The sequence below is a fragment of the Geotrypetes seraphini genome, chromosome 3 (assembly GCF_902459505.1).
Source record: "Geotrypetes seraphini chromosome 3, aGeoSer1.1, whole genome shotgun sequence".
NCBI lineage: Eukaryota > Metazoa > Chordata > Amphibia > Gymnophiona > Dermophiidae > Geotrypetes > Geotrypetes seraphini.
In genome coordinates this window covers 407,832,478-407,859,784 of record NC_047086.1, presented here as the reverse complement: position 1 = coordinate 407,859,784, position 27,307 = coordinate 407,832,478, and the positions used below count along the sequence as shown (strand labels likewise).

The window sequence follows — 27,307 nt, the reverse complement described above, 5'->3', positions numbered from 1 at the left end:
CTCTCCCGTGATCCCCCGTCATATGCACAATGGAGATCCCTAATGATAGTGCACTCAACACTAGAGAGACGCATGGTGGGAGACTTGACTCTTGGCCCGGGTCGCAAATTTTGTCAGGTGTGGGAGCACTTCTGGCAGGACCTCACACCGCGTGCTCGCAGTAGACTTTTGAATCTTTAAGATTTTATTCCCACTCTCAGCTGTTGGACTGGCCATGGATTCTTGGGGGGGAGGGGGGGATGGGAGGGGAACTGATTATATTGTTGAAAATGTTATTTCCTGAATGGTACTACTGTTTGTATTTGCTTCTTACTGCTGGAATAATAAAAAATCATTTAAACATAAAATATTATAGAATATTAATTTGTAATGAATTGTTATACTTAATGTATTAAATGAGAGTTAATCAAGTGTGTATTTTTAAGTTCATATGAGTTTATCTGCTACACTTGTTGCAACATGCAAAAATGAATAAAGAATTTAAAACAAGAAACAAGTGGGAAAGACTACGTTTCCCAACAGGCCTAGAGCCAGGGGCAGGAAAGAGCAGGGCTGGAATACAAGCCACTTCCATTCAGTCCCAAATTGGTTGAGGCAGGTGAGGAGCTCTGTGAGAGCAGACTACACCAACACACCTGCCAAAGGATTAATCAGCTTCCTGCAGTGCGAGAAAAGCGAGTAACTTTCTCAAAGCAGGGGAGCCAGCTCCATAAGCATGGGGAGCACCAGCCTCAGAGTACACACCAGCTCCCAACCCAGCAAGCCATAGCCAATCAGCCAGTTGCAAGTTACAGATTGCCAGCCCAAGGAATTAAGAAGCCACAGTCTACCACCTGGCTACCAGACCAGGCAGAGGTGGGCGATATAGAAGTCACAGAGAGTGGTGAGACTGGGTTTGGGCAGGACATTGAGTTGGCTGATGAAGACTTTGCATATGATATGGAGATGGAGGAAACAGAGCAGCCCATTATTGAAAGTATGGAAACAAGCTAATCTTTTTCCTGTTAGGAAAGCTAGGAGGAAAACATGGAATGTGTACTGCCCTAAGAGAAGGCTGGAAGTTTTGTGTTTGAAGAAAGCTTTACATTAGGAACAAGTTTTTGCTTTGCTCTTTTGAGATATTAGGCTGGGCGCTGACAATTGTTTGTGTTCTAAATGCTGCCAGGATACCAGGTGATACAAACCTGAAGGAAGCCGATTTGAAGGTTTTATTTTGATTTTTGTTCAATAAAGTATTTCAGAAAAATTGCACCTCTGACTTTGAACTGGTTGTTTTTTCATTATTCCAATATCAAGCTACCATTAGAACCTCGCATAACTGCTCAGCTGAGGTTTATGTGTTCCAGGTAAGGCCACTTGCTGAGCCCAGCTTGGCCGCGCCCGGTCACAGCTGGGACTCGACTAATCTAACTGCAAAAGATCAAGTGTGAAGCCTAGGAATACTCCTTGATTGCAACCTGTCATTTTCTGACCCTATCTCTCAGGTAGTGTCTTCCTCATTTTACTACCTGCGACAATTCCAAAAAAAAAAAAAAAAAAAAAAAAAAAGGAACTACTTTTCAGTCTGACTTTGCCCAACTACTCTATGCCTTATTACTCTCCCGCATAGATTACTGCAATGCGCTATTCAACCATCTCATGACAAAGAATGTATGACATTTCCAGTGTATTCAAAACAAGGCAATCAGGCTTCTAATAAACCTCAGTGCCATGACCCTATCTCCCCGGCACTAGCGTCAGCTCACTGGCTGACCATAACCAAACGTTGTGTCAAGGGCCTGATGCTAGCATTCAAATCCTTGCATAACATGTTGCCATGGGCAGACCAAAGGGAAGCACACAAGACTGATGAAGCTCTCCTAAAATCGCAAAGCAAAGGAATCGCTGATGGGAGGCCTAAATCAGGTCAAGAGAAGTCAGAAATCCTCCAGGCTGGATTGCCAGAAGTACTATTTGGTTTTTTAAAAATTATTATTAAAGGGTGATAAAGGGTGGGTGGTTGGGAGGGTTATTATATCACTAGAATATTATGTGGTAGAGATTAATGTGCTATTGTGAAATAACTTGTATAGAATATTCTTTTGTTTTGAAACTGTCCCCTTTCAGCTTTTCTGAATGCCCTCTTGTTCTTTTATTATTTGAAAGTTTGAAGAATCTGTCCCTCTCTACTCTCTATGCCCTTCATGATCTTGTAAGTCTCTATCATATCCCCTGAGTCTTCTCTTCTCCAGGGAAAAGAGACCCAGTTTCTCCAATTTCTCAGCGTATGAAAGGTTTTCCATCCCTTTTATCAGACGTGTCACTCTCCTCTGAACCCTCTCAAGTAACGCCATGTCTTTCTTAAGGTACGGAGACCAATATTGGACGCAGTACTCCAGATGCGGGCGCACCATCGCCCGATATAATGGCAGGATAACTTCTTTCGTTCTGGTAGTAATACCCTTCTTGATTATACCTAGCATTCTATTCGCTCTCTTAGTGGCCGCTGCGCACTGCGCTGTCAGTTTCATTTTCATGTCCACCATTACCCCCAAGTCCCTTTCTTGGGTACTCTCTTTCAATAAGATCCCTCCCATTGTATAGTTGTACCTCAGGTTTCTGCTTCCCACATGCAATACTTTACATTTCTCAACGTTGAACTTCATCTGCCATCTCATCGCCCATTCCCCTAGTTTGTTCAAGTCCCTTTGCAATTTTTCAGTCTTCCTTAGTCCCAGCTCCACTAAATAGTTTGGTGTCGTCCGCAAATTTTATTATCTCGCACTTCGTCCCTGTTTCTAGATCATTTATGAATATATTAAACAGCAGCGGCCCGAACACCGAGCCCTGCGGAACACCACTCGTGATCCTCCTCCAGTCCGAGTAGTGGCCCTTCACCCTTACCCTCTGTTTCCTATCCGCCAACCAGTTTCTGATCCATCTATGTATATCTCCGTCCACCCCATGGTTCTTCAGTTTCCGGAGTAGACATTCATGAGGCACCTTGTCAAAGGCTTTTTGGAAATCTAGGTATATGATATCTATGGGGCCTCCTCTGTCCGTCCGTTTGTTAATTCCTTTGAAGAAGTGCAATAAGTTTGTTAGGCACGATCTCCCCCTGCAGAAACCATGTTGGCTGGTTATCAGAAGTTCATTTCTTTCAAAATGTTCATCGATGTTTTCCTTTATCATTGCTTCCGCCATTTTCCCCAGAACCGAGGTCAGACTCACCGGTCTGTAGTTTCCCGGGTCACCTCTTGATCCATTTTTAAAGATGGGCATAACATTGGCTATCTTCCAATCCTCCGGGATCACACCTGTTTTCAGGTATAGGTTGCAGATTTGCTGCAGTAGTTCCGCTATCTCCTCTTTTAATTCCTTCAGAACCCTTGGATGGATTCCGTCCGGACCCGGGGATTTGTCAGTTTTTAGCTTTTCTATCTACCTGCGCACATCTTCAAGGTTCACTTTCATGGATGTTAATTTTTCTGCTTGATTTCCATTAAAGAACTGCTCAGGTTCTGGTATGTTGGATGTGTCTTCGTTTGTAAATACGGACGAAAAGAACATGTTAAGTCTTTCCGCGACCTCTTTCTCTTCCTTCACCACTCTCTTCCTGTCACCGTTGTCTAGCAGTCTCACCTCCTCCCTAGACGGCTGCTTCCCTTTAACATATCTAAAGAACGGTTTGAAATTTCGTGCTTCCCTGGCTAGCCTCTCTTCATACTCTCTTTTGGCTTTTCGAACCACACGGTGACATTCTTTTTGATACTTCCTATGCTCTTTCCAGTTCCCCTCAGTTTTGTCTTTTTTCCATTTTCTGAATGAATTTTTCTTATTGCCTATCGCTTCCTTCACTATATTAGTTATCTACACCAGGTCTTTTGTTCGACTCTTTTTGCACCCCTTTCTGAATCTGGGGATATACAGATTTTGTGCCTCTCTCACCGTGTCCTTGAAAAAAGACCAGGCTTGTTCTACTGTTTGCCATTTTTTGGAAATGTTCCTGAGTTTCTTCCTTACCATTCCCCTCATTGCTTCGTAGTTTCCTTTCCTGAAGTTAAAAGTTGTCGCTATGGTTCTCCTTCCTTTCGGTATTCCTACCTCAACCTTGAACTTGATCGTGTTATGGTCGCTGTTTCCCAACAGATCTCCTACTTCCACTTCCTTTGCAGGTCCCCTTAACCCATTTAGGATTAGATCCAGAGTGGCATTTCCTCTCGTCGGTTCTCTAACAACATTCTCCACCCCGGCTATGTGAGAGGCCGAGAAGTCCAGAAGGTGGGACTCCACCCAAAGCATGAGCCGAGCTGCCTCCTGCGCCACCTGAGTGCTCTTGGTGCCCCCCTGACGATTGACATAAGCCACCGCCGTGGCATTGTCTGACAGGACTCTGACCGACTTGCCCAACAAAAGGGAGCGGAAGGCTAACAGCACCAGATGGACTGCTCTGGTCTTCAACACGTTGATCGACCAGGATGCCTCCTCCGCGGACCAGATGCCCTGAGCTGAGTGACCTAGACACTGAGCCCCCCAACCGAGAAGACTTGCATCTGTAAGAAGCACAGTCCACTGCGGGAGATCCAGACTCACCCCCTGAACCAGATGAGAGGTCTGGAGCCACTAATGAAGACTGCAGCCTCGCAGAGGGACAGGGACGAAGATTCAGTGCCCGACAACATGATGCACGACCTACTCCTACTGGAGCGATGGTCTAGGACATGGCAACTCAACTTCAATGCCAAAAAATGCAAAGTTATGCACCTGGGCAGCCAGAATCCATGCAAGTCTTATACCCTTAATGGCGAGATCCTAGCAAAAACGGTAGCAGAACGAGACTTGGGGGTAATCGTCAGTGAGGACATGAAGTCTGCCAATCAAGTGGAGCAGGCTTCGTCCAAGGCAAGACAAATCATGGGCTGCATACGAAGGGGTTTCGTCAGTCGTAAGGCGGAAGTCATTATGCCACTGTATAGATCCATGGTGAGGCCCCACCTGGAATACTGTGTGCAATTCTGGAGGCCGCATTATCGCAAGGATGTGCTGAGACTGGAGTCGGTGCAAAGAATGGCCACCCGGATGGTCTTGGGACTCAAGGATCTACCATACGAAAAACGGCTTGACAAATTACATCTATACTCGCTCGAGGAGCGCAGAGAGAGGGGGGACATGATCGAGACGTTCAAGTATCTTACGGGCCGCATCGAGGCGGAGGAAGATATCTTCTTTTTCAAGGGTCCCACGACAACAAGAGGGCATCCGTTGAAAATCAGGGGCGGGAAACTACGAGGTGACACCAGGAAATTCTTTTTCACTGAAAGAGTGGTTGATCGCTGGAATAGTCTTCCACTACAGGTGATTGAGGCCAGCAGCGTGCCTGATTTTAAGGCCAAATGGGATCGGCACATGGGATCTATTCACAGGGCAAAGGTAGGGGAGGGACATTAAGGTGGGCAGACTAGATGGGCCGTGGGCCCTTATCTGCCGTCTATTTCTATGTTTCTATGTTTCTAAACCGTGCCTCTGGGGTGACCACCTCCAGAGCAGAGCATACTGAAGAGGATGCATGTGGGCCCGCGCCCACCTCACTACGTCCAGGGACGCTGCCATTGACCCCAAGACATGGAGGAAATCCCGTGCCCGAGGACACCGGGATGCCAAAAGAAGGCAAATCTGAGATTGCAATTTGCGTACTCGGGCCTCTGGAAGGAAGACCTTCTCCAAGGAGGTGTCGAACAGAACCCCAAGTTCTCCAGACGCTAAGCTGGGACCAACTGACTCTTGGATAGGTCGACCACCCAGTCCAGTGACCGGAGAAACACCACCACCCGAGCTGTAACCGGGGAGCTCTCCTGCAACAATTTTGCCCGAATCAACCAGTCGTCTAGGTAGGGGTGCACCACAATGTCCTCCGACCGCAAGGCCGCCATGATGACCACCATCACCTTGGTGAATGTCCGGGGAGCCGTGGCCAGGCCAAAGGGAAGTGCACAGAACTGATAGTGCCAACCCGAGATCGCAAAGCGAATGAAGTGCTGATGAGAGGCCCGAATGGGAACATGCAAATAGGCCTCCGTCAGATCGAGAGAAGTGAGAAACTCCCCCGGCTGAACCGCCAGAATGACCGACCGCAGTGTTTCCATGCGAAAAGAGGGAATCTTGAGAGCCCTGTTGACCCCCTTCAAATCCAGGATGGGCCGAAAGGTCCCCTCCTTCTTGGGCACCACAAAGTAAATGGAGTACATGCCGATGCCACACTCCTGAGGGGGCACTGGAACAACTGCTTTGAGATCTAACAAGCGCTGAAGGGTCTGGCGAAAGGCCTACGTCTTCCAAGTCGCCTGACATGGAAAGGCTAGGAAAAGATCTGGCAGAGAGCAGGCAAACTCTAATGGTATATACAACCTTATTACCAAACGAGGGACCCGACACGGTCCGTGTTTCGGACAACAAACCTTCCTCGGGGGTCCGTGGTAGATAAGGTTTTGCAACAAACAGCATTAAAGAAAAAAACAAGTGCCCGAACGAGTGTAGTGCTGGATTGTAAAAGGCATTGCAATCTCAATGGAAAAGCTTTTCCATTGAGATCGCAATTAGAGAATGACACAGGGAAAAAATCTGTCCCCGTCAATGCCCCGTCCCACCATCCTCTGCACCGCCCCATCACAGCTGTTCCCTTCACCGCCCCGTCACCGTCACCGCCATCCCTTTCACCGCCCCATCACTGCCACTGCCATCCCATTCACCGCCCTGTCACCGTCCCCGCAGCATCCATATAAGCCTCAGTATTGTAATATTTAGCTTATTCCTTTCTTATAAATCAAAGTTCCTGCTGCTGAACTAGAGAAAGAGATGTTCAGCTGGCAGGGCTTTGTTTATAAATTTTTATTTTTATCAACACAACTAATATACTACTTTATCCTAAAGCAAAAAATAAATAAATAAATATAATTTTTTTTTCTACCTTTGTTATCTGGTTTCTACTTTCCACATCTTCTCATTCAATTCCTTCCATCCACTGTGTGCCTTCTCTCTGCGTCTTCCATTTGCTGTTACTGTGCCTCTCCCTTCACCCCTCCCCCAATTGGTCTAGCAGCCATCTTCTTCCCTCCGCTCCCCCATAGTCTGGCATCTGTTTTCCACATTTCCCTTCAGGGTCTGTTCCTCTCTACCCTCCTTCAATGTCTGTTCTATTCCTTTCCACCACCACCCTTCCCTCCCTCCTTTACCATCTGTTCCTTTCTACCACCCTTCAGCCCCTCTCATGTGTCCTCTCCATCTACTTTCCTCCCTCTTATTTTCATGGCAAGTTACAATGTAATTTGTGCAAGCCACTGGAGCCTGCGAGCTCGGTCCCTGTCCCATCCCCACAAACCATCTCGCTTCTGTGCTCCTATTTTCCCCATTTCTAATATCTCCCCTATGTATCTGCCATTGCCCCCCCCCGTGTCCATATACCATCCCCATGGCATGTCCCCTTTATGTCTCTGTACCTATGCCCCATGCACATAATTTCCCCTCTTTCTGTTACCTTCCTGTGTCCAGATTTCCCCTATCTTCCTCTTCCATAGCAGTGTCTCTTCTTTACAACCCCATCTAGCTTCTTTCCCTCTTTCTCCCCCCCCTGCTTCCAGCATCTGGCTCACCTGCCTGTCCTCCCCTTTCTTTCCTGCTGTGGGTTTTTCTTTCCCTCTTCATCCCCTTGGCCCAGAACCTGGCTCTTCTCTAACATGTAATTTCTTTCTTCCCTTACTTTCCCACTCTATTTATAAACTTATGTAAACCTTTTCCTTTCCTTTCTCATTTTTTAAGTTCTTGTAAACCGTGCTGAGCTCTACTCCTGTGGAGATGATGCGGTATATAAACTTAAGGTTTAGTTTAGTTTAATTTCCCTTTCACTCCCGCCTTCCAGTGTGAGCCGGGAACACGCGCGATCGCGCGGTCCCCACCTGCCTGCCCAATCGATCGTAGCATTTAGCCAGCTCCCTCCCTTCACCGCACCTTAGTTTGCAGGCTTTCTTTTTCGGCGACCTGCACGCTTTCAAAGAGCCGCACACGCTCAGCTGCTCAGTGTTCAATCTTCTGCTCTGCTGCAACTTCCTGTTTCCGGTTGCGTCAGAGCAGAAGATTGAACACTGAGCAGCCACATGTGCGCGGTTCTTTGAAAGCGTGCAGGTCGCCGAAAAAGAAAGCCTGAAAACTAAGGTGAGGTGAAGGGAGGGAGCTGGCTAAATGCTATGATCGATCGGGCGAGCAGGGGCTGCGGGGACCGCGCGATCCTTGATGCCTCACTGCGGAGACAAGACCATTCACTGCTCCACGGGGCGGTGAATGGCCTTGTCCCCGTCCCCGCAGCGAATGCTATTTTTCTTTCCCCGTTTCGGCGGGTTACCCGCGGCTAAACGCAGCTAGCCGCGGGTAACCGCCACCGTGTCATTCTCTAATTGCAATGCCTTTTACAATCCAGCACTACACTCGTTCGGGCACTTGTTTTTTCCTTTAATGCTGTTTGTTGCAAAACCTTATCTACCACGGACCCCTGAGGAAGGTTTGTTGTCCGAAACACGGACCATGTCGGGTCCCTCGGTTGGTAATAAGATTGTATATACCATTAGAGTTTGAAATAAACAGTGCCTGCATCTTGTACATAGTCTGCAGTTGTTTTTGGTTTTTGCTTTTCGCTTGGTTGCTGTAGTTCCTGTTGGATTTTTCTCTTGTTTGAGAGAGCAAGCAAACTCCAGGGCATAACAGTCCCGCACTACCTCCAGGACCCACTGATAGGATGTGATCTCGGCCCACTTGGGAAAAAAATCACACAGCTGGGCCCCCACCGGAATCAAAGGGGGCGCCGGCAGGGCGTCATTGTGCAGGATGGGTAGTGGGGGAACCGGTGGAGGGATTCCTAGCCCGCCCGAAAGGGCTGCATGTGCTGATAAAACCAACCCCGGGAAAACCCCAGAGCTGTGAAAGAAGCAGCCCCACACCCAGGGTGATACTTACGGAACTCCCACAAATGCCACTGGGCAGTGCCATCCTGAGACGCTGGGTGAGCACGGTCTTCAGGCAGACGGGCACCTTAGAGTCCGTCAGAGTCTGAAGCAACTTATCTAAGTCCTCTCCAAACAAAAAAGACCCCCGAAAGGGAAATGTAGTAAGCTTAGCTTTGGATGCTGCATCCGCCGACCAGCGCAAAGCCACAAAATATGCCTCGCGGCCACGCCAACAGCCATAGACTTAGCCGAGATTTGCACCAAGTCATAAAGAGCATCCGAGAGGAACGAGGCAGCCATCTTATTCTTTGCCACCTCCTGATCCACCCAGGACCAGTCATCAGACTCCCGATCCAGGACACGCTCAGCCCACCGAAACACAGCGCGAGCCACCAGCCCCCCACAAATAGCCGCCTGGACCCCATAAGCAGAGACCTGAAAATTCTGCTTAAGAATGGTCTCCAACTTGCGCTCCTCAGAGTCCCGCAAGGCAGAACCGCCCTCAACAGGCATGATATGCCGCTTAGAAATCGCCGAGACCACCGCATCAACCACTGGCGACTTTAACGTAGCCCAATCCCCCTCCGGGATGGGATACAAACGAGCCATGGCGCCTCCAGCGTTTTCCACTGTGCCAGTACAATATCCTGAATATCCTGATGCATAGGAAAAGAGTAGGAAACGGTATGGATCCCCCTAAGCAGAGGGTCCCCCACACGCGGAGTTTCTGGTGGCGCATCCTCAAAACGCAACACCGATGAAACCTGTTGAATCAGGTCCGGTAGCTCATCCCTCTGAAAAAGGCGCACCACGGACGCCTCTTTGCAGGAGGACAGGAAACTTGACAACCCGCCACCAGCGGCCGTCCCCTCTAGAGGGTCCTGGAAATCCTCAAAAGGGTCCAAGTCCTCATCCAGGCCGACACACTCCTCAAACCATAAATTCTCATCCCAAGACACCCGTGGGTGTTTGGATGAGGGCGGAGGAGGAGGGGATGCTACAGTAGACGAGGGAGGCAAAGCCAAAGGGGGCGCGGAGGAAACCCCACTCCCCAAAACCCCCTGGGTGCATCTGGGACCCCCAGCTGCCTGAAAATAGGCTCTGCATAAAGAAAAAATGAAATCAGGGGAAAAAAACCCCGGGGTTCCCAAGGGACTACCTGCTACAGCAGGGGACCCAGCAGAAACCTGCCCCTGTTTTTCCAATACAGGGGGAAGGTCACCTGAGGTTGCAGACAAAATGGAGGGGCCAGACTGAGAAAATGGCAACTTTCCCGCCAAAAATGCTCCCTCCATAGTCTGTAACAGCTGAGAAGCGTGAACAGTTCCAGCCGCTAAAACAGGCAAGTCAGCATCAGCTGTCAAAAAATCAGCTGAGAATGAATCCCTTGCAACCCGACTGTCGGCGATTCGGGGAATCCCTCCATGGGCGGTTGGGGAAGACCAGACTTCTCTACTGTTCCCAGCCGATTTGCAAGGCACCATCAGCGGGGAGCTCTGGGTGGCTGCAGCCGCTGCCGACGGAGTCCTCCACCGCACCGACCTGAACACCGCTTGCACAGGCCGGCCGCAAGTGCCTCGCGTTTGGAGAACAATGAGCACTTTTTCCCTTTCGATGTGCTCATTGCTCCAAACGTGACCTAGCTAGAAATAAAGTGCTGGTTAGATGAAAAATACAGTAAAATACAGTTTTCTTAAAGGGAAACAACCTTCCAGACCAGCACTACCGCAGGATTTTTTTTTTTTTCAGAACAGACTCCACAGGCTCTCAAAGCAATATGCCTTGCTTTAGGGGGCAAGGCTTATTGCTGAGGCTCCTCTAAAAAAAGTGGGGAGGTGGAAGAAGTGGGGGGAGGGACCCCGCTCGAAACCCGCCGGGTTTGACATCCCCGAGGTCAGACGGACCCCTAAACAGGGCCCACCCAAGCTCTGTCCGGCCAAAAACAGGGACTAGAAAACCCCTTAAACAAATTCCAACAGCCCTACCAAGAAAGCACAGTTACTTACCGTAACAGGTGTTATCCAGGGACAGCAGGCAGATATTCTTGACTGATGGGTGACGGCACCGACGGAGCCCCGGTACGGACAATTTTAGAGTGATTGCACTCTAAGAACTTGGAAAGTTCTAGTAGGCCGCACCGCGCACGCGCAAGTGCCTTCCCGCCCGACAGAGGCGTGCGGTCCCCAGTTAGGATAAGCCAGCTAAGAAGCCAACCCGGGGAGGTGGGTGGGACGCAAGAATATCTGCCTGCTGTCCCTGGATAACACCTGTTACGGTAAGTAACTGTGCTTTATCACAGGACAAGCAGGCAGCATATTCTTGACTGATGGGTGACCTCCAAGTTAACAAAAAGAGGGATGGAGGGAAGGTTGGCCATTAGGAAAACAAATTTTGCAAAACAGATTGGCCGAAGTGTCCATCCCGTCTGGAGAATGCATCCAGACAATAGTGAGATGTAAAAGTATGAACTGAGGACCAAGTAGCAGCCTTGCAGATTTCCTCAATAGGAGTGGAACGGAGGAAAGCTACAGATGCTGCCATAGCTCGAACTCTATGGGCTGTGACAGAACCTTCTAGTGTCAGTCCGGTCTGAGCATAACAGAATGAAATGCACGCTGCAAGCCAATTAGACAACGTACGTTTAGAAACAGGACGTCCCAATTTATTCGGATCAAAGGACAGAAAAAGTTGGGGAGTTGATCTGTGGGGCTTAGTACGCTCTAAATAGTAAGCTAGAGCCCGCTTACAGTCCAAAGTATGCAGAGCCTGTTCTCCAGAATGAGAGTGAAGTTTCGGAAAGAAGACAGGCAGAACAATGGATTGGTTGAGATGGAATTCAGAGACAACCTTAGGGAGAAACTTTGGATGTGTACGCAGGACCACCTTGTCATGATGAAAGACTGTAAAAGGTGGATCCGCAACTAGTGCATGTAGCTCACTGACCCTCCTGGCAGAGGTTAGAGCAATAAGGAAGAGCACTTTCCAAGTGAGAAACTTGAAAGGAGTCGTAGCCAAAGGTTCAAACGGAGGCTTCATTAAGGCGGAGAGAACCACATTGAGATCCCAGACTACAGGGGGTGCTTTAAGAGGTGGTTTCACATTGAAAAGACCCCGCATGAATCTGGAAACCAAGGGATGAGCTGAAAGGAGTTTCCCATGAACTGGCTCATGAAAAGCAGCAATAGCACTGAGGTGGACTCTGATGGAAGTAGACTTGAGACCAGAGTCAGACAAAGAAAGAAGGTAATCCAACAAGGTCTCCACTGCAAGGGACGTAGGATTATGATGATGAAGACACCAGGAAGAAAATCTTGTCCACTTCTGATGGTAACATTGCAGAGTTGCCGGTTTCCTGGAGGCATCCAGAATAGAACGAACGGGCTGAGACAACAAAGTATCATTCGAAGTCAGCCCGAGAGATACCAAGCTGTCAGGTGCAGAGACTGTAGGTTGGGATGCAGAAGGGTCTCCTGATGCTGTGTAAGCAGAGAAGGAAACAATGGAAGAAGAATAGGCTCCCTGGAACTGAGTTGAAGTAGAAGGAAGAACCAATGTTGCCTGGGCCATCGTGGAGCGATGAGAATCATGGTGGCCTGTTCCCTCTTGAGCTTGAACAAGGTTCGCAACATTAGAGGTAGCGGAGGGAAAGCATACAGGAACAGATTGGACCAATCCAGGAGAAATGCATCCGCTGCCAGACGGTGAGGAGAGGAGAGTCTGGAGCAGAAGAGGGGCAGCTGGTGATTGTGAGGAGCTGCAAAGAGGTCTATCTGAGGAGTGCCCCACTGAGCGAAGATGGACTGTAGAGTTAAAGGATCGAGTGTCCACTCGTGAGGCTGGAGAATTCTGCTGAGTTTGTCCGCTAAGGAATTCTGTTCTCTCTGAATGTAGATAGCCTTCAGGAAGAGTTGGTGATCTGTGGCCCAAGCCCAAAACGTCTGGGCTTCTTGGCACAAGAGGCGAGAGCCTGTCCCACCCTGCTTGTTGATGTAGTACATCGCAACTTGATTGTCTGTGCACAGCAGGAGGACTTGAGGAAAGAGAATATGTTGGAAGGCCTTGAGGGCATAAAACATCGCTCTGAGTTCCAAGAAATTGATGTGATGTTTCATTTCCTGTGCTGTCCAAAGACCTTGAGTTTGGAATTCGTTCAAATGAGCTCCCCAGGCTTAAGGGGAGGCGTCGGTGGTGATGACAAGTTGATGAGGAGGTAGATGGAACAGAAGACCTCTGGAGAGATTTGAGGATATCAACCACCATTGTAGAGACTAACGAAGAGATGATGTCACAGATATGTGTCGTGAGCAAGGATCTGTCGCTTGGGACCACTGGGTAGCTAGGGTCCATTGAGGAGTGCGCAGGTGAAGACATGCGAAGGGTGTGACATGAACTGTGGAGGCCATGTGACCCAATAGTATCATCATTCACTTGGCAGAGATGGAACATTGTGGAAGCACCTGCTGACATAGAGATTGAAGAGTTTGAAGACGGTTGGACGGCAGGAACGCTCTCATGAGGACTGTGTCCAGCACCGCTCCAATGAATTGAAGTCTCTGAGTGGGGATGAGATGAGATTTGGGTAGATTGATCTCGAACCCCAAAAGTTGTAGAAACAGGATGGTTTGGTTGGTGGCCAGCAGTACCGTCTGAGATGAATTGGCCTTGATTAACCAATCATCCAGGTAAGGAAAGACTTGAAGGTGGTGAGAGCGTAGAAAGGCAGCCACCACAATCAGACATTTGGTGAACACTCTTGGAGAAGAGGCAAGACCGAAGGGCAGCACCTTGTATTGATAATGACAATGATAGATCATGAAGCGGAGGTACTGTCTGGAGGCCAGATTGACCGGTATGTGAGTATATGCCTCTTTGAGATCGAGGGAGCATAGCCAGTCGCCGTGATTGAGAAGAGGGTAAAGAGTGGCCAGAGAAAGCATCCTGAATTTCTCTTTGACCAAGCATTTGTTGAGATCGCGAAGATCTAGAATGGGTCTGAGATCTCCTGTTTTTTTGGGGACTAGAAAATAACGGGAGTAGAATCCCTGCCCCTTTTGATCTAGAGGAACTTCCTCTATGGCGTTCAGAAGGATGAGGGATTGAACCTCTTGAAGAAGGAGGGAAGACTGAGGATTGTTCAAAGCAGACTCTTTTGGCAGACCTTGGGAGGAAGGGTCTGAAAGTTGAGAGAATAGCCGTGGCGGATGATGTTGAGGACCCACTGATCCGAGGTGATGACTTCCCAACGGCTTATGAAATGAGTAAGGCATCCTCCTAAGGGCTGCGGAAGATGGGCAGATGGTGGAATACTGGCTATGTCCTGAAGAACCAAGTCAAAAGGGTTGTGAGGATTTTTGTGGAGGAGGAGGCTTCACCTGTTGTTGCTGCTGTGCTGGTCTAGGGTTTTGCCTCTGTTGTTGCCGCTGATGCCTGGGCTGTTGAGGGGCCGGTGGCAAAGGACGAGCCACAAATCGACATTGGTAGGCCGATTGCTGCCGAAAAGGCCTGGTAGGTGGGGTCTTCTTTTTTGTTTTGAGGAGAGTATCCCACCTAGTCTCATGAGCTGAGAGCTTTTGGGTAGTGGAGTCCATAGAGTCTCCAAACAGCTCATCCCCCAGGCAAGGTGCATTAGCCAGTCGATCTTGATGATTGACATCAAGTTCTGAAACTCTGAGCCATGCCAGTCGACGCATGGCTACCGACATAGCCGTGGCTCGAGAGGTCAGCTCAAAGGTGTCATAGATCGACCTGACCATGAACTTACGAAGTTGTAAGAGTGATGAAGAAGTTTGGCGAAAGGCAGATCTTTTACGGTCAGGGAGGTACTTTTCAAAAGATGACAAAGTCTGAATAAGATGCTTAAGATAGAATGAAAAATGGAAAGCATAATTCCCTGATCTATTAGCTAGCATCGCATTCTGATATAACCTCTTGCCAAACTTATCCATGGCCTTACCTTCTCTGCCAGGAGGGACCGAGGCATACACACTAGCTCCCGTAGATTTCTTTAAAGTGGATTCCACCAAAAGAGACTCACGAGGGAGTTGTGGTTTGTCAAAGCCTGGAATAGGTATGACTTTATATAAGGAGTCTAGTTTGCGAGGGGCTCCTGGGATAGTCAAAGGCGTCTCCAGGTTTTTGTAAAAAGTCTCTCTTAATATATCATAGAGAGGCAATTTTAGAAATTCCCTTGGAGGCTGGTCGAAATCCAGTGCATCGAGAAACGCCTTGGATTTTTTGGATTCAGCCTCCAAGGGAATAGAGAGAGAGTCACACATCTCTTTGAGAAAGGAGGTGAAAGAGGTTGCATCAGGCTTAGAGGACGGATCTAAAACAGAAGGATCCTCGTCCGCCGATGAACACTCTCCATCAGATAGAAGAGGCTCTTCGGAGTCCCCCCACAGATCAGGGTCCCTTACTTGAAAGCTGCGGTCTCGGGACTCCAGTGTGGAGGGTTCTAGGTGTCGAGTTTTGTGTGTCGACTTACCAGACCTCTGGGAAACGGTACCGGGAGATGTTATGGGTTGTGCCGGTGCCGAAGTTTGTACAGCCTGGTGTAGGGACCTCGGTTCCGGCGCTAAGATCGGCATGGATACCGACGAAGCCGAATGTACCGGTACCGACAGAGTGGATGCAGATAAAAGAAGTTGCTCCACTGCCGGTACCGGTGGCTCAGACCGGATCGGGACTGGAAGGCTCGGTTTCAAAAGAGCAGGAAGGAGCTGCTGTAATTGCTCCTTGAGCTGCACCTGCAGGACGGCAGCAATTCGCTCGTCCAGCAAAGGCACCGGTACCGCTTTTTTCTTCTGCGGTACCTTCGGTGCCGCTCTACACTCCGAAGAGGAACCCAAGGTCGAGGGGCTCACCTCAATTGGAGCGGAGCGCTTCCGCGGGCGCCTCGAGGTCGGCAGGACTGGGCTCGCTGCTACTGAGACCGGAGGACGCTCCAGCGGGGAAGGCTTCTTAGCCGGCTTACCTGGGGGATGCGACGCCGGCGCGGTGTCGATGAGGTAGGTGCCGACTGCGTCGGGGCCGGTGCCGCCGAATCCGACATATCGGTACCAAATAATAACTGCTGCTGGTTCTGTCGGTTTTTTAAGGATCTCTTTTTTAGAGTGGCACAGCGGGTGCAGGTGGACGCCCGATGGTCAGGACCCAGGCACTGTAAGCGCCAGTTGTGCGGGTCGGTGAGGGAAATGGGCCTCGCGCACCGCTGGCACTTCTTAAACCCGGGTTGGGGGGGCATGAATGTAAAAACGGCTTCTGCCAAATCGAAGGCCGAGGCCTCGATGGTGGCAGCAGGCCCCGCCGGGGCAAAACCGAAAAAAGAAGAAAAAAAGAAAATTCTTTTTTTTTTTTAATAAGAAAATAAGAAAAAAGGGAAATACTATTTCCGAAAAGGTTTACGCGAGCGGGAAGGCGAATTAAGAAAAAAGTTCTCAACAGCCGTTGAAAGTGCGTCTTCTTAGCTCCGCGGAAACTAAGAAACTGGGGACCGCGCGCCTCTGTCGGGCGGGAAGGCATTCGCGCGTGCGCGGTGCGGCCTACTAGAACTTTCCAAGTTCTTAGAGTGCAATCACTCTAAAATTGTCCGTACCGGGGCTCCGTCGGTGCCGTCACCCATCAGTCAAGAATATCTGCCTGCTTGTCCTGGGATAAAGATGGGTACAGCTCATTCAATACCTGCTGGAGACTGAAAGAAGGCTGATGAGAATAGAGAAGGGAATATATTATATACTGTCCCACAGTTTTGTTTTCAGTCTCCACCTGCTGGTCATGATTGGATATATACCCATTCGTAAAGATTAACCTCTACTGGTCTGCAGAGTGCTAAAGAAATCCGATTTTAAAGATACCCCCCCCTCTGATTTGGTTAGCCAGACTGTCACTGTGTCATGCTGGAAGCTGCAAACAACTTACAGGGAGAACCTCTACCTCAACAAGCCTGGAATCTGGACTGCTTGTGTTTTCTGACTACTTCTCAGGCCCTAAGTACCAGCCGGAGACCTCGACCCCCTCCGGAACCTGCACATACAAAACAGGGGAAGGACAGCAGTTGGCCCCAATCCAGGAAAACCCACCATGGAGCCACTCAGCTCGTGCTCAAGCCCACTGTGGGACAAGCCTGGGACAAGCTGTGCTCCCAAGGGAATGGTCCCTGAGCTCTTGAACTGGTAGTGCAGGCTGTCCAATTGGGTGCACAGCCAAGCAGTCTGCCCCTTGGAAGCAGACTCTTGACCTCAAAGGAGATCCTCTGCAGCACCGAAAAACCTTGCAAATGGTTAGTGAAAAGAAACACGAGCAAAAAGACTAGCTCCTACTGTCTCACTTATAGGAAGACAACTGAGGAATTGAAGAACAGCCCAGGGGGTTAGGAAGGCAGAGCAAAAGAATGCAAATGACGCTCCCTACAGGAGTTCTCGCGAGAAGAGGTTAACTACTCAAGTATTGAGGAATGGAGTGTCTGTCACACTAGAATCAATGTGATAAGCATATGAACATAAGAGTTGCCATACTGGGACAGACCACAGGTCCATCAAACCTAGTATACGTTTCCAATAATGGCCAACCCTGCTTATCCTAAGATAAAAGCAGTGGATTTTCCCAAATCCATCTTAAAAATTGCTTACATCGCTTTGATATTGTGATTTAATCAAATTTTTAATTAAACTTGAAACTTATGGTTTATATATGTGTTTTTATCATCTGATCCATCTCCCCAATATAGTACCCTTGTTCATATTTCCTGCATTGAATAATATAGCCTACATTTAAGTATAGAAACATAGAAACATAGAAAATGACGGCAGAAAAGGGCTATAGCCCACCAAGTCTGCCCATTGCAATTTGCCTCCCCCCAGAGTTCATTCCCTTAGAGATCCCACATGAGTATCCCATTTCTTCTTAAAATCAGTCACGCTGCTGGCCTCAATCACCTGCAGTGGGAGTCCATTCCAACGCTCCACCACTCTCTCGGTGAAAAAGTACTTCCTGGAGTCGCTATGAAATTTCCCTCCTCTGATTTTCAGCAGATGCCCTCTGGTTGTTGAGGGTCCCATGAGACAGAAGATATTATCTTCTGACTCGATACGTCCCGTGATGTATTTGTACGTTTCAATCATGTCTCCCCGTTCTCTTCTTTCTCCAAGTGAGTACAGCCACAATTTTTTTAGTCTTTCTTCGTACTTGAGATCCTTGAGCCCCAGGACCATCCTGGTCGCCATTCGCTGAACTGACTCGATCCTCAGTATGTCTTTACGGTAGTGTGGTCTCCAGAACTGAACACAGTACTCCAAGTGAGGCCTCACCATGGATCTGTATAACGGCATCATGACTTCAGGTCTCCTGCTGACAAATCCTCTACGGATACAACCTATCATCTGTCTTGCCCTGGAGGAAGCCTTCTCCACTTGATTGGCAGCCTTCATGTCCTCACTAATAATCACCCCTAGATCGCGTTCTATCTTGGTCTCAACTAAGGTCTCACCATTCAGTATATAATTTTTGTGCGGATTTTTCTTTCCCAGGTGCATCACCTTGCATTTTTTAGCATTGAAGCTTAGCTGCCAAGTAGTTGACCATCTTTCCAGCAGTCGTAGATCGTGTGTCATATTATCAGGTAATAAGCTTTTGCCTATTATGTTGCAAAGTTTGGCGTCGTCAGCGAATAGTGCTACCCTTCCTTTAAGTCCTTGTGTCATATCTCTTATGAATAAATTGAATAGAATTGGGCCCAGAACCGAGCCCTGCGGCACCCCACTGGTCACTCTTGACGCCTTGGATGGGGTACCGTTCACCACCACCCTCTGAAGTCTACCGCTTAGCCAATCTCCAACCCATGCAGTTAGAGTGCTTCCTAATCCTATCGCTTTCAATTTGTTCAATAGCCTTCTGTGTGGGACGCTATCAAATGCTTTACTGAAGTCCAAATATACCACGTCCAGTGACTCTCCTGCATCCAGTTGTCTAGTAACCCAGTCGAAAAAGCTAATCAGATTAGATTGGCAGGATCTACCCTGGGTGAACCCGTGCTGGTGGGGGTCTCGTAAGTTTTCTTCGTCCAGGATTATGTCAAGGTTCCGTTTGATCAGTGTTTCCATGAGTTTACACACTATAGACGTGAGACTCACCGGTCTGTAGTTTGCCGTCTCTGTCCTGCAGCCCTTTTTGTGGAGTGGGATTACGTTGGCGGTTTTCCAGTCCAAGGGGACTCTTCCTGTGCGTAGGGAGAGATTGAAAAGCTCAGATAATGGTTCGGCCAGGACTCCACATAGCTCCCTGAGCACCCTGGGGTGCAGGTTGTCCGGTCCCATGGCTTTGTTTACTTTGAGTTTCGATAGTTCGTTGTAGACGTTACTGGGCGTAAACTCGAAATCTTGAAACGGGTCTTTCTGGGTATCTCCCGTCTGAAGCTGTGGACCAGCTCCCGGTGATTCGCAGGTGAAGACTGAACAGAAGTATTCGTTCAGTAGTTCTGCCTTGGCAGAATCTGATTCTGCAAAATTACCATCCGATTGCTTCAGCCGTTCTATACCATCTTTGTTTCTTTTCCTGTCACTAATATAGCTAAAGAAAGATTTATCCCCTTTCTTGATATTCCGTGCTAGTTTTTCCTCCATTCGGAGTTTGGCCTCTCTGACTTTCTTTTTAACGGCTTTAGCTCCGTCTAGATAGTCTTCTTTCGCCCCCTGGTTTCCTAAATGTTTGTAGGTGATGAATGCCTCTTTTTTCTTTTTAACTAGGTCTGAAATTTCTTTAGTGAACCATTGGGGTCTTTTGGTTCTCCTGCATTTACTTACTGTTCTTATGTATCGGTTTGTTGCTTCATGTAGGATGGACTTCAGAGACAACCACATATCCTCTAAATTTTCAGATTTTGTTTGTTTATATAGCTCCTGATGGACAAAATCTCTCATGCGGTTGAAGTCTGTGCCTTTAAAGTTGAGAACCCTTGTTGCTGTGCTTGACTTAGAGAAGCCTTTCTTAAGGTTGAGCCATACCATATTATGGTCGCTGGAGGCCAGTGTATCGCCTACTGAGACGTCCGAGACGCTATCTCCTTTGGTGAGTACCAGGTCTAGAATCGCCTTGTCCCTGGTGGGTTCCAGTACCATTTGCTTGAGACGTGCGCCTTTTATGGAGGTTAATATTCTTTTACTGCTACCTGTAGTCGCTGAGAGTGTGTTCCAATCTGCGTCTGGCATGTTGAAGTCTCCTAGCATTACTGTGTCACCGCGTAGTGTGATGTTCTCTATGTCCTCGATTAATTCCATATCTTTTATACTGAATGTATCTGTTTATACTGAATGTATTTCCAAAGTGGGTAACTGTGGAGCTCTGTTATGTGTGTTGGCACAATGTGCATTTTGGAAGGACTTGAGTCACTCTCTTCTTTTGGGGTTTCTGTTTGGATCTTGCTTTTTACAAATTTTTGCTTCTAATTTGGTAGGTTTTGAAAGGTTTAGCATTGGTGAAACTAAGAATATTTCTTTCATTAATTCATCCTCCTGGAGTAGCGGCTGTCAATCTTTTATGATTTTTCTGGAACTGAGAACAACAACAAAAGATCTATGGCCATTATTTAGGTTAGAGTAAATTGAAAATAGCAAGACAAACTGGATGACTTGGAGAACTTGGGATCTTGCCAGATACTTGAGACCTGGGTTGGCCACTGTTGGAAACATGATACTAGCTAGGCTTTATAGATCTTCGGTCTGTCCAGAATGGCAACTATAATCTTACCTGTTTGGAGTTCAGAGATCAATTAGTTCCACAAAGTGACAATAGGGTCATTTTAACATTAAATACCCAAAATAAATAATGTACAAAATCCAATAAAGAAGCTTTCCCCCCCCCTAAGAATTGAAAATATTTTCTTAAAAATGTTCTTGCTTGAGCAAAATACCTATTTAAAGATTTAACAATAAATAAAAATCTCATACCAATTTTGCCTCCAAATTCTAATTCCATTTCCTTTCTCTTTACTGAAACCTTTTCCATCAGATTCTCTTCTTTTGAATCCATTACGTGTGTTTTGTTCTCCTCTCCTCTGGGACGTAAGCTATAACGAGCTAGTATTTGATTATCTTCAAATTCTTGTTCAAAATTCTGCTGCTAAGAAAACACACATCATAAAAATTTACACTACAAGCTTGAAGAGTACGATTTCCAGAATGATAAGATTAGGCTCCTGAACTATGCTGGGCACTAACCAATAAAAACAAAATATATGATGTATCATCTTGCTGCTTTAACTATTCCACTGCAATCCCTACCATCACTCGACGCTTGTCGTTTAGTTCTTCCAGCCCCCAGAAAGGCACATTGTGAATCAAACTGGTAGCAAAGTTATGGGACTCTCTGCCTCCATTTCATTCACTGAAGAAATTTAAATCTCTCTTTAAAACAATGTGGCACAGAGGAGACATTTTTTCATTATGGGATGCCTTTAAGGTTACTATTAGAGGACAAATAATATCATATTCAGCATATATTAGGAAACAATATAAAAAACAATTTTCCAATGAGGAACAAGAAATTAAGGGGTCCTTTTAGCAAGCCGTGCTAACCCCCGTGGCCAGCTAAACAACTAATGCCTGCTCAATGCACGGCAGGCGGTTTAACGCACGTTAAAAACCTCTACCGCAGCTTGATAAAAAGACCCCTAAATGTTTGGAATCTAAATTGATTGAAAAATGGGACCAAAATACTTTGCAGGCTCTTTTAAAAGCAAAATGTAAATAAGGAAAGATTTGTTTTCTCAGCAAACTGTATTATGGAAACTCAAATAAGGTGGGAAGATTAGTGGCGAATTATCTTAAAGCAAAGAAAAGAAGAAATAAAATTATTGCAGTTAAAGATGAGAAAGGAAATATATTCTCAAATTGGTCCTCTTTTAAATCAATTTCTAAATTTTTATAAAGATTTATATTCTTCTAAGCCTGGATATATAAATAATAAACCAAAAAAATGGTCTAAGAGACATTTGGAGCAAATTTCTGCATCTCAATGGCCACGAATTTGGTCTTGGAGAATGAGATGTACAGTGTCTGCATCTATGAGGCAAACTTGGTACTTTTTATTGCATAGAGCGTTTTGGACCCCTGTTAGATTACAAAAGTTGGATAGCTCTAAGTCTAATAGATGCTGGCACTGTAATCTAGAAGCAGGGACATTGGATCATTGAATTTTTTATTGTCCCTATATTAAGTTCTTTTGGAATTCAATTTGGACTCAAGTTCTTCTAGAGAATCATGTTGCGTTATCCTACGACACTGTTTTGTTTGATATATATGTGAGGAAAAAAAGTCAAATTTCGTCGTATAATAATAAACTTTTGTTAATCATGACAGTGGTCGCCATTCAGCATATTACCAATAATTGGAAAAACTATTCTAATCTCAATTATACATTTTGGTGGAATTCTTTATGCCATATTTATAAGATGGAAAGAGCTATTGCTAACAGAAAGGGACTTACAATAATTTTATAAAGATTTGGGGGCCTATGGAAAAATATTGTAATGAGTAGACATCACTTTTTAAGGGAGATTATATCTACACAGGGGGGGTGAGAGGTTGCATATTTTTCTGTTGCGATTTTATTTTATTTTAATTACTTTAGGAAGGGTGGGAGGGAGGGAAGTTATATTTTTGTTCCAGATGATATAGTAAAGATTTTCAAGTGTTTTATTGAATTTATAATAAATGAGTATCTTGTACACTTGTATGTTTTAAAATGAATAAAGAATTTAAAACATTAAAAAAATAGATAAGGAAAAAGATGGTTTAGAATTTTTTAAATTAATTAAAGGTCCGAAAACGCCTGATCATATAAAAAAAAGTTTACAAGAGCCTATTTCATTAAAAGAATTGCAAACAACGTTGAAATCTCTTAGAGTCGGATCCACTCCAGGTGGTGATGGTTTTACGGTAGTTTTCTAAATCATTTCAAAATTCCTTATTATCACATTTATTAAAATTATATCAGATTCAACTAACTAAAGGTTGCATTACATGTACTATGGCAGAATCTTTAACTATAGTCTTGCCAAAGCCAAATAAAAACCCTACTTTGGTTTCAAATTACAGGCCTATTTCTTTAATTAATGTAGATGGAAAACTTTTAGCTAAAACATTGGCTTTACACTTGGCTAAGGCTCTCCCTTTTATTATTGGTATGCACCAAACAGGGTTTGTTGCTCAGAGACATTTTTCTAATAACATCAGATTGGCTTTTCATATATTAAATTTAACAAAAGCCATGAATGATCTGGCCTTTACTGTATCTTTGGATGCAAAGAAAGCCTTTGATCGGGTGGAATGGAACTTTATGTATCAATCATTGGAATGGTTTGGTATAGTTCCCCTGTTGCTAGATTGGATATTAATAATTTTTTGGAACGATTCAGTTTACAGAGGGGGGGTTAGACAAGGTAGTCCCTTATCTCCTTTGCTTTTTAATATTGTATTAGAACCCTTATCATTAGCTATTCAGCAAGTAAAGGAGATACAGGGCATCCCTTACTCAGATTGGGATTATAAGATCTCTGCATATGCAGATGATATTCTTCTATATTTGAGAAATCCGGAAACAACGATTCCATGCTTACTTGAATTGATAAAGAAATTTGGAAAATTTTCAGGACATAAGATAAATTGGAGTAAATCAGAAGTTCTTCCACTTAATGTACATTGTATAAAAGGTTTGTTTGATTCATTTCCCTTTCTACGGAAGGAGAATGGAATAAAATATTTAGGTATTTGGATAAATAATACGCTGGAAGAAACAATGAAAGTGAATGAAAAGTTTTTAATTAAAAAAATTAACAGAAATATGCGAGCAATGGAATCCTCTACATCTTTCTTGGTGGGGGAAGAGTTCAAACTATTAAAATGATGATATTGTCTGTGGTTTGTTATCAAATGGGTATGATACCAGTTTTTTTTCAGGGGTCCTTTTATAAAAAATAAATCGTATTCTTACAAAATTTATTTGGCTGGGTAAAAAGGTTAAAATTGCTTTAGTATCTTTACAAAAACCAATTACAGTGGAAGGGGTAAATTTTCCCAATTTTTATAGGTATCATCAAGCCTATATTTTGCGCCACGGTATGTATTGGGTCCTCCCAGAGCTCATCGAAAATATCCCAGATTGGTTGTGGTTGGCATGGCGACTCATATTTCCTCTGCGATTATGCCATGTTCTCAGTATCAAAATGCCTAGATTATATAAAGAAAACAGAATATTAGTAGATACATGGAAAACTTTAAGATATGAGTAATTTATCACCTATTCCAATACATAAATTAACAAATCAAACTATATGGCTGAATTCCAAGATTCAAATTGGCGGATATAAGGTCATCTGGAAGTATTGGATGATAGCAGGTATACGTATTTTAGATCAGTGTTCTTCAACCTTTTTACACCCGTGGACCGGCAGAAATAAAATAATTATTTTGTGGACCAGCAAACTAATAGGACTAAAATTTAAAACCCCCGTTTACGCTCCATCTCCGCGAGCTCGGTCCCCGCAAACCATCTGATCCAATCTGCACAAGCCGCAATTATGATTTTATATTGAACGTATTTTATTAAAGTATAAAAAGAAACAATATTCTGAACAATTGTGATTTTATAAATACAAATATACAGAGCACGGACCAACAAAACCCCTGTCTCCCCTCCCCTTCACATATATCCCCTCTACTATCAAGAAAACTGAACAAGCCAAGTTCATAGAAATATCATGCTAACAGAATACTGCAGTCCCCAGTTATGTCTCTAGCAGGATATATATTTCAAATCTGATATATTCTAATCACAAAATAGAAATAAAATTATTTGTTTCTACCTTTTGTTGTCTCTGGTGTCTGCTTTCATCTTCTTTTCACTCTCTTTCTTCCAGCGTCTGCCCTCTCTGTCTCTTCAATCCAGCATCTGCCCCTTCCATCTACTGTCTGACCTCTCCCCCTTCCATATGGTATTTGTCTTCTTTCTATGCCCCTCTCCCCTTTCCATCCAGCCTATGCCCCTCTCTCCTTTTTACACAATTCACTCCAGCTTCACTGCTCTCTTCATTTTTAGCTCTCCTACACCAGGTCTAGCATCTTTGTCCCTCTCAATTTCTCTGCTGACCCCCCTTCCCATCTCATTCCTATCTCTCCCCTTCCCTTCCTCTAATCTCCCTGCAAGATGTTTCCTTCCTTTTTTCTTCTCCCTTCCCTCCTCCCCCTGTCCCCTGTAACTCTCTTCCTTTCCCTCCTCCCCTCCCAGCAGCATCTCTCCTTCTCCCTCCCTCCAGGTCCAGTAGCAGCTGTCCCTTTTCCCCCCTTGCCCAGCAGCTTCCCAGACTCCTTTCCCTCCTCCCCAAACAGCAGCATCTTTCCTTCTCCCTCTCCAGGTCCAGTAGCAGCTGTCCCTTTTTCCCCCCTTACCCAGCAGCTTCCCAGACTCCTTTCCCTCCTCCCCTCACAGCAGCATCTCTCCTTCTCCCTCTCGAGGTCCAGTAGCAGTTGTCCCTTTTTCCCCCTTACCCAGCAGCTTCCCAGACTCCTTTCCCTCCCCCCTCCCAGCAGCATCTCTCCTTCTCCCTATCCAGGTCCAGTAGCAGCTGTCCCTTTTTCCCCTTGCCCAGCAGCTTCCCAGACTCCTTTCCCTCCTCCCCTCCCAGCAGCATCTCTCCTTCTCCCTATCCAGGTCCAGTAGCAGCTGTCCCTTTTTCCCCCTTGCCTAGCAGCTTCCCAGACTCCTTTCCCTCCTCCCCTCCCAGCAGCATCTCTCCTTCTCCCTCTCCAGGTCCAGTAGCAGCTGTCCCTTTTTCCCCCTTACCCAGCAGCTTCCCAGACTCCTTTCCCTCCCCCCTCCCAGCAGCATCTCTCCTTCTCCCTCTCCAGGTCCCGTAGCAGCTGTCCCCTTTTTTTTTTTCCACCATGCCCAGCAGCTTTCTCCTCTCCCAGCAACTCTCCTTACTTGCCAGCGCTGCGATTCAGTAAGGCAGCCTCGGGTCCTTTGTTGGGTCGCACCGCCTCTGAGGAAAGCGGAAGTTGCATCATCAGAGGCGGCCCGACTCAGCAAAAGCTCCAAGGCTTCCTTCCTGAATTGCTGCGCTTGTAAGGAGAGCTGCTGGGAGGGAAGAAAGCACAGTCTGAGGCTCCCCATTATCTCTCCGGCCCTGTGCTCCTCGATCTTGCCGGTCCTGCGCGGACCAGCAGGAAATTGAAGAAGTTGATCTCGCCGGTCTTGCGCGGACCGGCAGGAATTTTCTGCGTACCGGCACCGGTCCGCGGACCGGCGGTTGAAGAACTGTGTTTTAGATGATGTTATATCTAATGGTAAGCTGCTTGACTTTTCACAGTTGCAACATAAATTTGGTCTTAGTAAATCACAAAGTTTTAGTTGGTTGCAACTGAAGCAGGCCATTCAGGCGGGGTTCCCTGAATGGAAAAATCTTAATAATTAATATAGCTTGGCATTCTTATGCTTTCAGGTGGACTTCTTGGAACATCAGGCCGCACAGTGGTATAAATTGATAGCTGGATTTATAAATAAGAAACCAAAAACTGGTCTTAGGGACATTTGGAGTATTGAGATTAAGCATTGTGCATCTCAATGGCCACAAATTTGTTCTTGGAGGATGAGATGTACAATGTCAGCATCTATGAGACAAACTTGTTTTTTTTCTGTTACATAGAGAAGGTTCTTCAACCTTTTTACACCTATGGACCGGTGGAAATAAAATAATTATTTCGTGGACCAGCAAACTAATAAGACTGAAATTTTTAAAAACCCCATTGCCGCCCTGTCCCCGCGAGCTCGGTCCCATTAACTATCTGATCCCATCCGCACAAGCCTCAAATAGTTATGATTTTATATTGAACATATTTTATTAAAGTATAAAAAGAAACAATATTCTGTACAATTGTCATTTTATAAATATAAATAATACAGGGCAAGGATCAACAAAACCCCCGTCTCCCCTCCCCTTCACATATATCCCCTCTACTATCAAGAAAACTGAATAAGCCAAATTATTACAGAATGCTACACAAATATCATGCTAACAGAATACCGCAGTCACACATGGCAGGAATGGTGTTAGGGGGAGTGCAACTAGGGCAACTGCCTCCTGGTCAGACAGAGCCCTAAGCCAGCTGGAAGCAAAAGACGCACTGCCTGGGCTTTGCACTCCCCAGTTATGTCTAACATCAGCTCTAGCAGGATACATATTTTATATCTGATATATTCTAATCACAAGATAGAAATAAAATTATTTTTTTCTACCTTTTGTCGTCTCTGGTTTCTGCTTTCATTGTCTTTTCACTCTCTTCCATCCAGCA

General features: G+C 46.1%; 1 protein-coding gene across 4 annotated transcripts in view; it reads right to left on the bottom strand.

The window, feature by feature from the left end:
• The window catches only part of LBR (lamin B receptor), a 236,878-nt gene that overhangs the window by 132,678 nt on the left and 76,893 nt on the right, over positions 1–27,307 (bottom strand). For 2 of the 4 annotated variants that reach the window (XM_033936778.1, XM_033936776.1), the window contains exon 5: positions 20,909–21,080. The exons of 1 other annotated variant lie outside the window; for it this stretch is intronic. In XM_033936778.1, the coding sequence (XP_033792669.1) occupies positions 20,909–21,080 (172 nt within the window). The remainder of the gene's footprint in view (positions 1–20,908; positions 21,081–27,307) is intronic. One more of the 4 variants, XM_033936777.1, reaches the window with a different exon arrangement.